The sequence below is a fragment of the Carcharhinus amblyrhynchos genome, chromosome 1 (assembly GCF_965287045.1).
Source record: "Carcharhinus amblyrhynchos chromosome 1, sCarAmb.v2.hapA, whole genome shotgun sequence".
Lineage (NCBI taxonomy): Eukaryota > Metazoa > Chordata > Chondrichthyes > Carcharhiniformes > Carcharhinidae > Carcharhinus > Carcharhinus amblyrhynchos.
This window is the reverse complement of record NC_137324.1, coordinates 145929910-145942810: the sequence shown is the minus strand read 5'-3', so window position 1 is coordinate 145942810 and position 12901 is coordinate 145929910. Positions and strand designations below refer to the sequence as shown.

At 43.0% G+C, this 12901-nt stretch overlaps 1 protein-coding gene across 3 annotated transcripts in view; it reads right to left on the bottom strand.

The window, feature by feature from the left end:
- Positions 1–12901, bottom strand: part of idua (alpha-L-iduronidase) — a 239199-nt gene that overhangs the window by 89836 nt on the left and 136462 nt on the right. For all 3 annotated transcript variants that reach the window (XM_080193489.1, XM_080193490.1, XM_080193491.1), the window contains exons 5-6: positions 7229–7324; positions 5430–5632 (exon numbers count right to left, since the gene is read on the bottom strand). In XM_080193489.1, the coding sequence (XP_080049615.1) occupies positions 5430–5632; positions 7229–7324 (299 nt within the window). The remainder of the gene's footprint in view (positions 1–5429; positions 5633–7228; positions 7325–12901) is intronic.

Genomic DNA, 12901 nt, shown 5'->3' with positions numbered 1-12901 from the left:
ATACAAGAAAAAGCAATAGCTGTGAGAATTGGGAGCAACTTAAAATTCAGCAAAGGAGGACCAACGGTTTTGACACAGAAGGGAAAAAGTAGAATATGAAAGTAAACTAGTGGGCAACATAAAAACTGACTAAAAGTTTCTAGAGACATGTAAAGAGAAGAAGATTGACAAAAACAAATATAGGCCGATTACAGTCAGAAGCAAGAGAATTCATAACTGGAAATAAAGAAATGGCTGAGGAATTAAATTTGTACTTTGCTTCAGTCTTCACAAAGGAAAATATGAATAATATACCAGAAATGCTGAAACATGCTTTAGTGAGGAGCTAAAGGAAATCAGCATTAGTAGAGAAATAGTTTGGAGGAAATTAATGGGATTGAAGCTGGATAAATCTCCAGGTCCTGATCATCTTCATCCCAGAGTACTTAAAGAAGTGGCCCTGAAAATACCAGATCCATCGGTGGTTATTTTCCAAAATTCGTTGGACTCTGAAAATAGTTCCTACAGAATGGAGGGTAACTAATGAAAGCCCGCTATTCAAAAAGGGAGGTAGAGGGAAGGCAGGGAACTATAGGCCAGTGAACCTATTATCTGTACTCAAGAAGTTGCTCGAGCCTATTATCAAGGATTTCATAATTCGGCATTTGGAAGGCAGTGGTATAATCAGACAAAGTCAGTACAGATTTACAAAAGGAAAATCATGTTTGACGAACCTATTGGAATGCTTTCAACAAGATCTCACAAAACAAACTACTATGTAAAGTTAAAGCACAAGGGATTGCAGGTAATGTTATGAGATGGATAGAAAGCTGGTTAGCAAACAGGAAGCAAAGAGTTGACATAAATGGGTCTTTTTCCGATTGGCAGTCAGTGATTAGTGGGGTTCCACAGGGATCTGTGCTAGGACCCCAACTGTTCACATTATATATTAATGATTTAGAAGAGGGAACTGAACGTATTATTTCCAAATTTGCAAATGATACAATGTCGGGTGGAAGGGTGAGCTGTGAGGAGGATGCAGAGATGCTTCAGCGTGAGTTGGACAGGCCAAGTGTGTGGGCACGTGCATGGCAGATGCAGAATGTGGATAAATGTGAGGTTATCCACTTTGCAAGCAATAACAGGAAGACAGATTATTACATGAATGGGTGTAAATTGAGAGCGGAGGATAGTTGACAAGGCCTTGAAGTCCTTGTGCATCAGTCGCTAAAAGTAAGCATACATGTACAGCTTACCTTAAAGAAGCCTTCAGAGCAAAAGGATTTGAGTATAAGGATAGGGATGTTTTGTTGTAATTGTATTGGGCGTTGGTGAGGCTACACCTGGAGCATTGTGTGCAGTTTTGGTGTCCTTATCTGAGGAAGGATGTCCTTGCTATAGAGGGAGTACTGAAGGTGAAGAAGGCTAATTCCTGGAATGGCACGTGTGTCATACGAGGAGAGACTAAGTCAGTTAGGATTATATTCGCTCGAGTTTAGATGAGTGAGGGGTGGGGGTTCTCATTGCAACTTACAAATTTCTAACAGGGTTAGACAGGGTAGGTTCAGAAAGAATGTTCCCAGTGGTGGGGGAGTGCAGAACTATGAGTCACAGTTTGATGATAAGGGGTAAACCTTTTAGGACTGAGGTGAGGTGAGATTTCTTCACCCACAGTATGGTGAATCTGTGGAATGTACTACAACAGAATGTAGTTGAAGCCAAAACTACTGTCTGATTTCAAGAAGAAATTAGATACAGCTATTGGGGCCTGTCTTGGGGTTATGGGGGCTGGGAGGAAGACGGGACCAGGATATTGAATTTGAAGATCAAGCATGATCAAAATAAATGGAAAGCAGGATCAAAGGGCCAAATGGGCTGGCTATTCCAGCATCTAGTTTCTTATGTTTCTATTGGAGAACTTGTTCTTCTTGATCCACAACCTCTATAAGGAAGCTAGTGTATGGATGTCTTATTACAAAATGAGCATCAGTCTGATGTCTGTATGGACAGCAAACTACCTGATGATGCTGATATCACTTGTTACAAGAGATACATTACAGGACTGGAATGGTCCCATGGTACAGAAGTTGAGGGGCCACCATTAACTTGCAGCCACCACACTTGGTGACAAAAATCCCAATGCAAATTTAGTATGTTGTGCTTGGAAACTGGGCAAAACTATATCTATGTCCTACATTTCCCACTGAGCAGTTTCCTGGTTGATTGTGATCATGGAGTATTCTAGGCCATGACATTGTGAGGATGGTCTGTTTTGAACTGATGAATGTGCCTCTGTATCATTGAGTAGTTTGCCCTATCACTAGTCCAATCTTGAAGACAAGGTTAATTTTTAAGTACATTGCCTTTTCACTTAGATGGAGTGTTTGAGAACCTATCCCTATAAATGGAGATGAAGAACTCAAAAAAGGGAAGGGGTGAATTGGAGATTGACATATGCAGCTAAAAGACAGAACAAGTTCCAATAGTATAGTTCAGCAATTGTGGTCAAAAATTAGGCAAGAGACAGTATCAAGTAAAAATGAAATGCTTACAAAAATGTAAGGGAAGTGAAAATCTATTGGACTGGGATTTATTAAAATGGAACCAAGACATGCAAAGACTGTACTGTCATAAGTATGAAAAGGGAACTATGAAACAAAAACTTAGAAAGAATTTTAAAGCTGATAGTAGGAGGTTTTCTAAATGTATTAGAAGAATGATAAAATGGTAGAACAAATTGCGGGCCCATTTAAAAATGATAACAGAAAATAATATAATGATAGATTTGTAAAATTACTTTTATGAATTCAGTTTTACAATGGAAGATGATGACAAATATAAGGCACCAGGAAACATAAACATAAGAAGAAGAAAGAACTTACTGAATTTAACATAAATTTAAAAAGTAACATTGAAATTAACTGAATTTAAGGCAGACTGATCCCCAAAATCAAATGGTGTCCACTCCTGCATAGTTGAGGTGAAATAGGTGAGGAAATTGCAGATATCTTACTCATAATAGTCCACAATACTTCAGCAGTTGATCTTTTGGTTTCAAATATTAATCCACTATTTAAGAAGGGATGGAAAAATCAGAAAACTATTCATCCTTCAACATTAATTCTGGAGAAGTCATGGGAATCTATACTAAGACAGATTGACAAGTATGAGCTGAAATTGAGAATCAGCATGAATTTGTAACGAGCGTTTAATGTTTGATTAATTTAATTAAGTGTTCTGAGGTTCCTATTATGGTGGATATGGTCTATGGATGTTGTCCATATGGATATCTAGAAGGTACTTTGTAAGGTTACACACACAAACTTATCAACAAATATAAAAGTGCTCGGAACTTGTGACATGAGCTGGTAATTGGTCAGGAGGTAGGAGAAGAACATACACAGATTAAGTTAGTGGATAAAACTGTAGCAGGTAGAGTTCAATGTGAGGAAGTGTGAAATCATCTACTCAGGTCCAAGAACAACAAATCAAAACATTTCCTCAATATTGAAAGACCAGGATATCTGAAAGAGAAAATAATGCCTATGTGCAGATATCACTAAAACATTGTGTGCAGTAACAAAATGTAGTCAAACAGATTAATGGAAGGTCAACCATGTCAAATAGTTTGAATAAAACGGAGATTATGTTAGGGGATAGAGGGCCTTGGTAGATCTCATCTGAAGTGTCGCATTCAGCTTTGGATCCCCAGGTAGGTTGGATCAGGAATGGAGAGGTTGCAACAGAAATTCAATTAACTGTCACTTGGCAGTACAGAACTTGAATATTATTAGAAAGAAAGACATGTTGTCAAAGCTTTCCATTTTGCACCCATCAAGACAATTGTAATAAGGCCAACTTCCAAATGATCAGAATAATTTATATTGCAAGAGAAAAGGGTACTGGATTGGTTGACAAGTTGATTCTGATTGACCAATACATTGCCACAGATAAAGCAGTGGGTGCTTATAGGCTTCCCATGCACATTCAAAAAAATGCAAAGCTTGGATATACTCCTTTTGTTCACAGAGAACAGTTCCCTGTGAATGTATGTCACTTCTGGCAGGCATAAATGAATCATGTTACAAACTTGACTGATTATCTTAAATTGGTTATTAGTGTAGCTATTATCGCACTCAGCATTGTAAAGCAAGTGCTGCCCAAGCACGAAATCACATATACATTAGATGCTTTGTTTTTAGTTTTAAAAGTGCGAACTGATTGAGTACAATCTGTACTCTGCCTATTATGAACAACTAAATTTGATTCCACAAGCCAATTACTGGGATGAACAGCACAAGTGCCTGGCATTGCAATAGCATTGATACTCATTCATGACATTGTTCAACTGTGGGGCTGATAGAATGTCTTTCTAAAATATTGGTGGAAACTCCAGTGGGATGGCAGGTTTGATATTTAAATAAATAAAAAGACAACTGAAAGTAGATTCAACTCAGCAATTTGACTTTAATGGTCAGTATCTATTGCCTACTCTAATTTCCCTTGAAAAGGTGGTGGTGAGCTATCTTCTTGAACTGCTGCAGTCCATATAAAACAGTGATAGTCTCTATGATCCAGAAAGTTGTTAGGCTGCACTGATATTTTCCATAGGCTGCCTGACCACTCAGTGAAAAAGGTAGTGGTCCCTCCTTCTAGCAGCTGCTTGTGCTGTCTCATTCTATAACATTGCGGAATTGTTACTGTGCAGAAGGCAGCCATTCAGCCCATTATGCCTTCAATGATTCTCCAAATGAGCAATATAATTTAATCCCATTCCCCTGCCTTTTCCCAAAACCCTGCACATTGTTTCTATTCAAATAATCATTGAATGCTTTCTTGAATGCCTCAATTGAACATGCCTCCCATATGCTTCCAGTGTATTCCAGATCCAAAATACTCACATTGCATTTGCTTCTTTAGCAAATCACTTTAAATTTGTGTCCTCTTGATCCTTTTACAAGTAGAAACGGTTTTTCCTTCCCTATTCTGATCATCCCCCTCATGATTTTGAGCACCTCTTTAAAATCTCCTTTTAGCCTTTTCACCAAGGAGAACAGGCTCAACGCTTCTAATCTAGCTTCATAACTGAAGTTTCTGTTCCTGGAATCATTCTTGTAAATGTCGTCTGCATTTTCTCCACCATGTTCACAAAAATAAATGTACATTTTCCACAACTGATCATTGAGAAAAATCTCTGACCAAATTCTGTCACAATGATTACATGGAGTTAAAACTTTCCCAGTCACAGGTTAAAAACATAATTAAACAACAAGTGTCAATTTTTATTTCTTTTAGCCCCTTGTTCCAAACTCCTGCAGAATATTTTAAGGCAAACAAGGAAATCAACTAGTTACATCCCTAATTATAAATTGGAAAAAGTGATTCAAAAAGAAAATAATTTTCTAACAGTTGCTGTTCCTATAATTTGAAAATAATTCAGCCTGACTCACCTTCTTGTGTAAAGCAATATAATCCAATCGTATTCCAATCTCCCCTGTAAAGAAGTTGGTTCCATTATAACAATGATACAGCAAACCCCAACTGATAGGTGAGTGTGGAGGAGGATGACATGAATCTCCAGGACCACCCAGTTGAAGTAGTGTGCTAGCTTCTTTCAAACCTTCTGAACAGGCATCATAGTAGTTTTGGAATCCTAAAATCACATAAGTCATTATTTTTATACTTCTGTTCAAAGCCTGCAATTTAAAAAGTCTCTTTTCCTTAAAGCTATTGAATATAGCCAGCAACAAATACATTTAGCCCCAGAAATTTTAGTTGACAATGCTAGTGAAATCTACAATAATTTGTTGCAAAAAGACATTTTTCCTAACTTAAACTATAATTAATTAATTTTGTTAAGGATTCTAAGACTCTATGATGAGTTGAAGTAGGGGTAAAGTTAGACATTACAGAATTTAGGTTTACAGAATTAGAGGGTCTCAGTGATGTTGCAGTTTTATGGTCATCTCAGGGTCAAATCTGATGCCAAAGCTGCCAACAGTCTGATTCAGTCTCAGGCAGTTATCAAGAAGAATTCAATTAGTCACCAGAGAATGGATCTGCAGCAGGGAATGAAATAAAATAATTTCAGTATTCCTGACATTTGTGTGGGTGAAATTTCTGCTCATGCGGCACAGAATATTTGACAAGTAGTCTGATAATTTAGCAACTTTGGACGAGCTGACAAAGGTAGTGGTGAGGTAGAGCTGGGTGCCATCAGCGTGCATGAGAAAACTAATGCTGTGCGCTTTGATGATGACACTGAGAAGGAGCATCCAGATGAGAAATAGGAGCAGGCCAAGGTTAGATCTTTGAGGTTCACCAGAGGTAATAGCGTGGGAGCAGGAAGAGAAGTGATACTCTGGCAATGATTAGATGGATAAGAATTGAACAAGAGAGTATAGTCCCATCCAGTGGACAGGCATTGGAGGAGAATAGATTGATCAAGCATGCCAAAAGCAGCAGACAAGTCGAAAAGAAAAAGGAGGAATAGTTTACTTCTGTCAAAACAGGATATCCACAGGATGACATTTGTGACTTCGTAAAAAATTGTAAAAAAATGTTTTGGTGCTGTGGCATTGGTGGTAACTAGAATGGAGGGATTTAAATATGGAGTTTGATAAACTAGCATCAATTTGAAAGGCATTTGGGAAGAGGAAAGGGAGGTTGGAAGCAGGGGCAATGATGATAGTGGGTAGGATCGTGAATTGAATCTTGAGAATAGTGAAGGCAGCTGATTTAAAGGAAAAAGGGATGATGCCTAAATAAATGTCTTGAGATAACAATGTCAGCTAACACTGGGGCCAAGACAACAGTTGTGAAATCTGCTGAGATTTCCTGTCATGGCTCACATATGAATAAGGGTAGAGGTATAGTTGGGTGGTTCACAGTATGGGTAATTCAGACAGGGGTTGTCAAAACTGGTTGGGGAGTGGTCGGCTCAGATGTGTAGCCAGGTGGTTAAGCTACTTGCATAAAATATTAGCGGAGACCCAAACATCTGAACTGTTAAGAGTCAATGTCCTAAAAAACAGAATAGATGGGAAAACATTGTCAAAAATCTAGTGACAATTCAAAGTGGTGCAACAACAAAAGAAAAATCTAAGCTAGTTTTAAATTAAGGTCACTTTTTGAATGTTACGTTAGGAAATGTTTCTTTTGTACACTCCTGTACACCCTTAATCCCAAGTTTATTTAGTTATGTCTTTATGACAACCATTAGATAGTTATCAATTACATGACAACCTACCTCGAATTGTGAATGTTAGATTATCAAAATCATGATGATCTGGTTCATTCCATGTTTCAAAGTTCCACTTTGACACATATGCCACACCATATTTATCTATAAACAAATGGTAAATGTTTGCAGGTGCTAAACCAAGTATGCAGTTCTTACCTTCGCAAATAATAAATATTTCATAATTAAATATTTTTATTACCTAAATTTTTCATTTTATGAAATATTATGCATTTAATATTACTAAATTTATGACTCACCTTTAATTTAGACTGAAAAGAATAGGGAATGAATTGTTTGTGGTATTTGTATGTAAACTTGGCCAAGTCTCTCCCAGCATTAACATTTAAGTTTGTTTTTCCCTTTTGCAGGACTTGGCCATCACTGGCCAGGCCAGCATTTTTGTTCCCCATCCCTAACTGTCTTTGAGAAGGTAGTGGTGAGATGCCTTCTTGTATCTGTGTAGTCCATGCAGTGGAGGTACAGTCACAGTGCTGTCTGGGAGCGAGTTCCAGGATTTTGATCCAATGACAGTAAAGGAACAGTGATATATTCCCAAGTCAGGATGCGTATGGCTTGGAAAGGAACTTGCAGGTATTGATGTACCCATGCAGCTGCTGCTATTGTCTTTTGAGATAGTAGATAGTTGCTCCAATGCATCTAGTAGATGGTACACAATGTCACCACTATGCAGTGGTTATGGAGGAAGTGGATATTGGAGGTGGTGGATAAGGTGCCAATCAAGTGGGCTACTTTATCCTGGATGGTGTTAAGTGTTGATTGAGCTGCACTCATCCAGGCCTTTTAGCTGGTGAACAGGATTTAGGGAGTCAGGAGGTGAGTTATTTTCCAGAGAATTCTCAGGCTTTGACCTGCTCTTGTAGCCAGAGCATTTATATGGCTGGTCCAATGCAACTTTTAATGAAAGGTTTCAAACCTTTTCAAAAAAATGTTTTTCTCTACCTATGAATTAATAACTGTACACTCCCACATTATACTCCATTGTTGCTTATTCACTTAATCTGACTAGATCTTTGTGTCCTCTGCACAACCTTCATTCCCACCTAACTTTGTATTGTGAATAAATTCAGGTAAATTGGCCCAAACTTTCCAGTCAAAGGATTGTCATATGACTAAGATGCACCTCAGGGCCATGCAGAAGGCCTGACCTTTGGGTCTAGATGGAGATTGTCTGGGAAATTTAAACTTCTAATGGACAATTCTCCTACTACTTAGAAGCCACTGTGAATGCCTCTGACTATGGAGGCTTGGGACAGATCTGTCTGTGATACTTACTTGGATAGTTACTCAGGAAACGTCAGACTAGTTAAAACAAGGAAAACACCAGAACTGAGTACAGCCCCCCGACTCCCGCCTCCACCATCACTCTTTTTGAGCGTCCGATTACCCCCCAACTATCCGGCCACGATACTGAGCCAAATATCCGACAAGCACCCCACTACTCCCCCAATCACCTGACTAACCCCAAAAACCTGACAACCTCCCAGCCCCCAATCCAAAGATACACAGAAAATAGGAGGCGGCTATTCGGTCCTTCGAGTATGTGTCTCTATTCATTATGATTATGGTTGATCATCAAACTCAATAGCCTGATCCGCCTTTCCGCTCCCCCCATGTCCTTTGATCTCTTTTGCCTCAAGTGCTATATCTAGCTGCTCCTTGAAAACATTCAGTGTTTTGTCCTCAACTATTTGCTGTGTTAGCAAATTCCATAAGCTTACCAATCTCTGGAAAAAGAAGTTTCTCCTCATCTCTGTCCTAAACATCTACTGTGTGTTCTCAGACTGTGACCCCTGGTTCTGGACACCATCAGGAACATCCTTCTTGTATCTACCCTATCTAGTCCTGTTAGAATTTTATAGGTTTCTATGAGATTTCCTTCTTATTCTTCTAAACTCCAGTGAATACAATCTTAATCAACTCAGTCTCTCTCAATATGTCAGTCCCGCCATCCCAGGAATCAGTCTGGTAAACTTTCTCTGCATTCCCTGTAAAGCAAGAACACCCTTCCTCACATAAGGAGGCCAAAACTGCACACAATATTCCAGGTATGGCATCGTCAAGGCCCTGTATAATCGCATCTGACCTGACTACTTCCTGACCCGACTACCCACTGACCAAGTACCCCACTGATAGGACTTGACAACTCCCAACCACCTCAACCTGACTAATCCCGACCACCAAACTACAGTTTACCCAACCTGACTAACCCCCAATCCACTATTCACTTCCTGACCACCTGATTACTCCACTCCAACACCCTGACCTCCCAACTGCCCCCTAATATGACCAAAGAATCCCTGACTACTCACTTAACCCATCTCATCCACCTCCCTCACTGTAATAACTCCACAGAGGCGAAAGTCCCGTCATCAAGTTACTTTATTTACACCATACATCTGAATACAGCCAACTCTCCAGTTGTTCCCTGCTGAATGTAGGCTGGGAGGCTGCTTTAAATAGGGAACAAGGGGAGAGGGGCGAGGCATAACTCAGATATCAGAGGGACGTTTTTTTACAGGGTGGTGGGGGCCTGGAATGCACTGCCAAGTAGGGTGATGGAGGCGGACACACTGGGGTCGTTTAAGACTTACCTGGATAGTCACATGAGCAGACTGGGAATGGAAGGATACAAACGAATGGTCTAGTTGGACCAATGAGCGGCACAGGCTTGGAGGGACAAAGGGCCTGCTTCCTGTGCTGTACTGTTCTTCTTTGTTCTTTGTCACCATTGTGGAGGAGGCTCACTGTAAAGGTATCTCTGCAGGGTCCAGAGGCGGGGACACATCAGACCTTGACTGCCCTCCCCAGGCGGGAAATGTAGAACCTCTGCAGAGACTCAGTGCAGTCGGTTGTCCCAGAAGAACCGTCGATCACCCACTGCCTGGACCTACTGATGGCGCGTCTCACCAGGCCCAGCGGCAGGTTCATGAGGAGGTCGCCATCCCGACCCGTCCCCCTTTGCACCAGATGCCCAAAGATTAGGAGCATGGGATTGAAGTGCAAACAAAACATCAGTAAAAGGTGTTTGAGGAAACCAAAAAGGATGCACAATCTATAACACAAAACGTAGATATGGTCCATGGACTCCACAAGGCTACAGAAGGAGCAGTCTTGGGAGCCCATCTACCGGAAAAACCTATGATTGTACGGCACTGCTGCATGCTACACCCTCCACCCCAGGTCCACAAGATAATTGGGGGAAATCCCTCCATAGGCAGACCTCTGCCACCTGGCGGCAATGAGGCCCGCCAAGGTGTATCTGGGCGACAGGCGAGGATGCAGTAATGAAAGGTGTGCAGCAGCAACCAGTACAGGAAAAGCCTCTGTGCGGCGGAAAAGGGCACGGAGGACATTTCTGCGAGGCGGCACATGCAGTAGGGCACCTGACCCGGAGGCGGGGGAGGGTCTAGGCTTTGAGCCAATGTGAAATTCCGTCCAAGCAGGGGAACACTTGGGCGGGATCCCACCGCATGCTTGCGCTGCCTCGAGACTGCGTGTGCGCTCAGGGCCAAGCACAGCCGTCCTAAGGTCTTGGATGGCTTTGGCCGCGCACCAGACTGCCACGCCCATGCGCTCAGCCAGCACGTGGGGGCTCATCCAGCTCACTCCTCCACCATCCAGCACGTCCACAAACCTGGTCACCCCAGCATCCACGGCCTCCTCTCCGCCAGCTACCTGAAGTTGTACGGCCGGAGGTACGGAAACCTGAGCAGCGGCTCTTGCACGACAGCTGCTACTCCTGATGGGGGAGAGCTGCGTCACATAAGAACATAAGAACATAAGAAATAGGAGCAGGAGTAGGCCATCTGGCCCTTCGAGCCTGCCCCGCCATTCAATAAGATCATGGCTGATCTGTCGTGGCTCAGTTCCACTTTCCCGCCCTCTCCCCATAACCCTTAATCCCCTCTCTTATCAAAAACCCATCAACCCGCTTCTTAAAAATATTTAGCGAGGCAGCCTCCACCACTTCAACGGGCAGAGAATTCCAGAGATTCACCACCCTTTGAGTGAAGAAGTTCCTCCTCAACTCCGTTCTGAACCGCCCCCCCTTTATCTTGAGGCTGTGCCCCCTAGTCCTACTGTCTTTTTTGAGCGGGAAGAGTCTTTCCACCTCTATCCTATCCATCCCATTCATCATCTTATACGTCTCAATGAGATCTCCCCTCATTCTTCTAAACTCTAACGAGTACAAGCCTAGTTTATTCAGCCTCTCCTCATAGCTCAACCCCCTCAACTCCGGTATCAGCCTAGTAAACCTCCTCTGCACTCCCTCCAAGGCCAAAATATCCTTGCGCAGGTGCGGCGCCCAAAACTGCACACAGTACTCCAGCTGCGGCCTCACCAATGCCCTATACAGCTGCAGCAAGACCTCCCTACTTTTATATTCAATCCCCCTCGCTATGAAGGCCAGCATCCCATTCGCCTTCCTGACCACCTGCTGCACCTGCAGGCTGGGTTTTTGCGACTCATGCACAAGGACCCCGAGGTCCCTCTGCACCGTCGCCTGCTGCAGTTTTTCGCCACGTAAGTAATAGTCCTTCCTACCATTCTTCCTACCAAAGTGGACCACCTCACACTTGCCAACATTAAATTCCATTTGCCATTTCCTGGCCCATTCGCCCAGCCTATCTAGATCCTTCTGCAGACTCTCCACACCCTCCGCACAATTTGCCTTTCCCCCAATCTTGGTGTCATCTGCAAATTTCGACACCCTACACTCGGTTCCCTCCTCCAGATCATCTATATAAATGGTAAATAGCTGAGGCCCCAGCACCGACCCCTGGGGCACTCCACTAGTCACCAACCGCCAATCCGAATAGCACCCATTGACCCCCACTCTCTGCATGGCAGTCGCGTTCCAGACCATGAGGGGGTCCTGGTAAAAGATGGGCAACTCCCGCGAGGAGGTCGGAATAGACCCCAGATTGATATGCAGGAACTGCACGTCATAATTGAGGCCGTGCAACTGGTGGAAGAAATACATCACCAGGGCACACCATCGTGGAAGAGGCTCGACGTAAAGGTAACTCTGCAGGATCTGGAGACAGAAGGTTGTTATCCGTGTACGAAGGCACACCAGACCTTGGCCGTCCTCCTCAAGTGGGAGGTGCAGAACCTCGGCAGAGCCTCAATGCAGTCAATTGTCCCAGAAGAATCGCATGAGGGTTTTCTGCATATTTGTGACAAAGCCAGGGGAAGGGTCCAAAGTAAACAGCCAGTACTACAGCATGGAAGCAACCAGCTGGTTTATGACGAGAACTTGAGCCCTAAAGGACAGCACTCAGAGCAGTCCTGACCAGCAACTCAGGTGGGCAGTGACTTTGGCAGCCAGCTCCCACCAATTCGCCGGCCAGGGTTACTCGGCTGGGCAGAGATGGACTCCCAAGTAGAGGAGGCTGGTCCTGCTCCAGGTGAAAGGCCTGAGTTCCTCCAGAAGGGGGTCCTTCTCCCACGGACCGACCAGGAGTCCGGAACACCTGGCCCAGTTGATCCTGGCGGAGGATGCGGCAGAGTACACCACCTGGCATTCTCGCAACCTCCGCAGGTCAGCCGGATCCGTAAACATGAGGAGCACGTCATCAGCGTAAGCCAACAGGACCACCCCTATGTCCGGACCGCGCAGAGCCAAACCTGACAACCTCCTCTGTAAGAGGCACA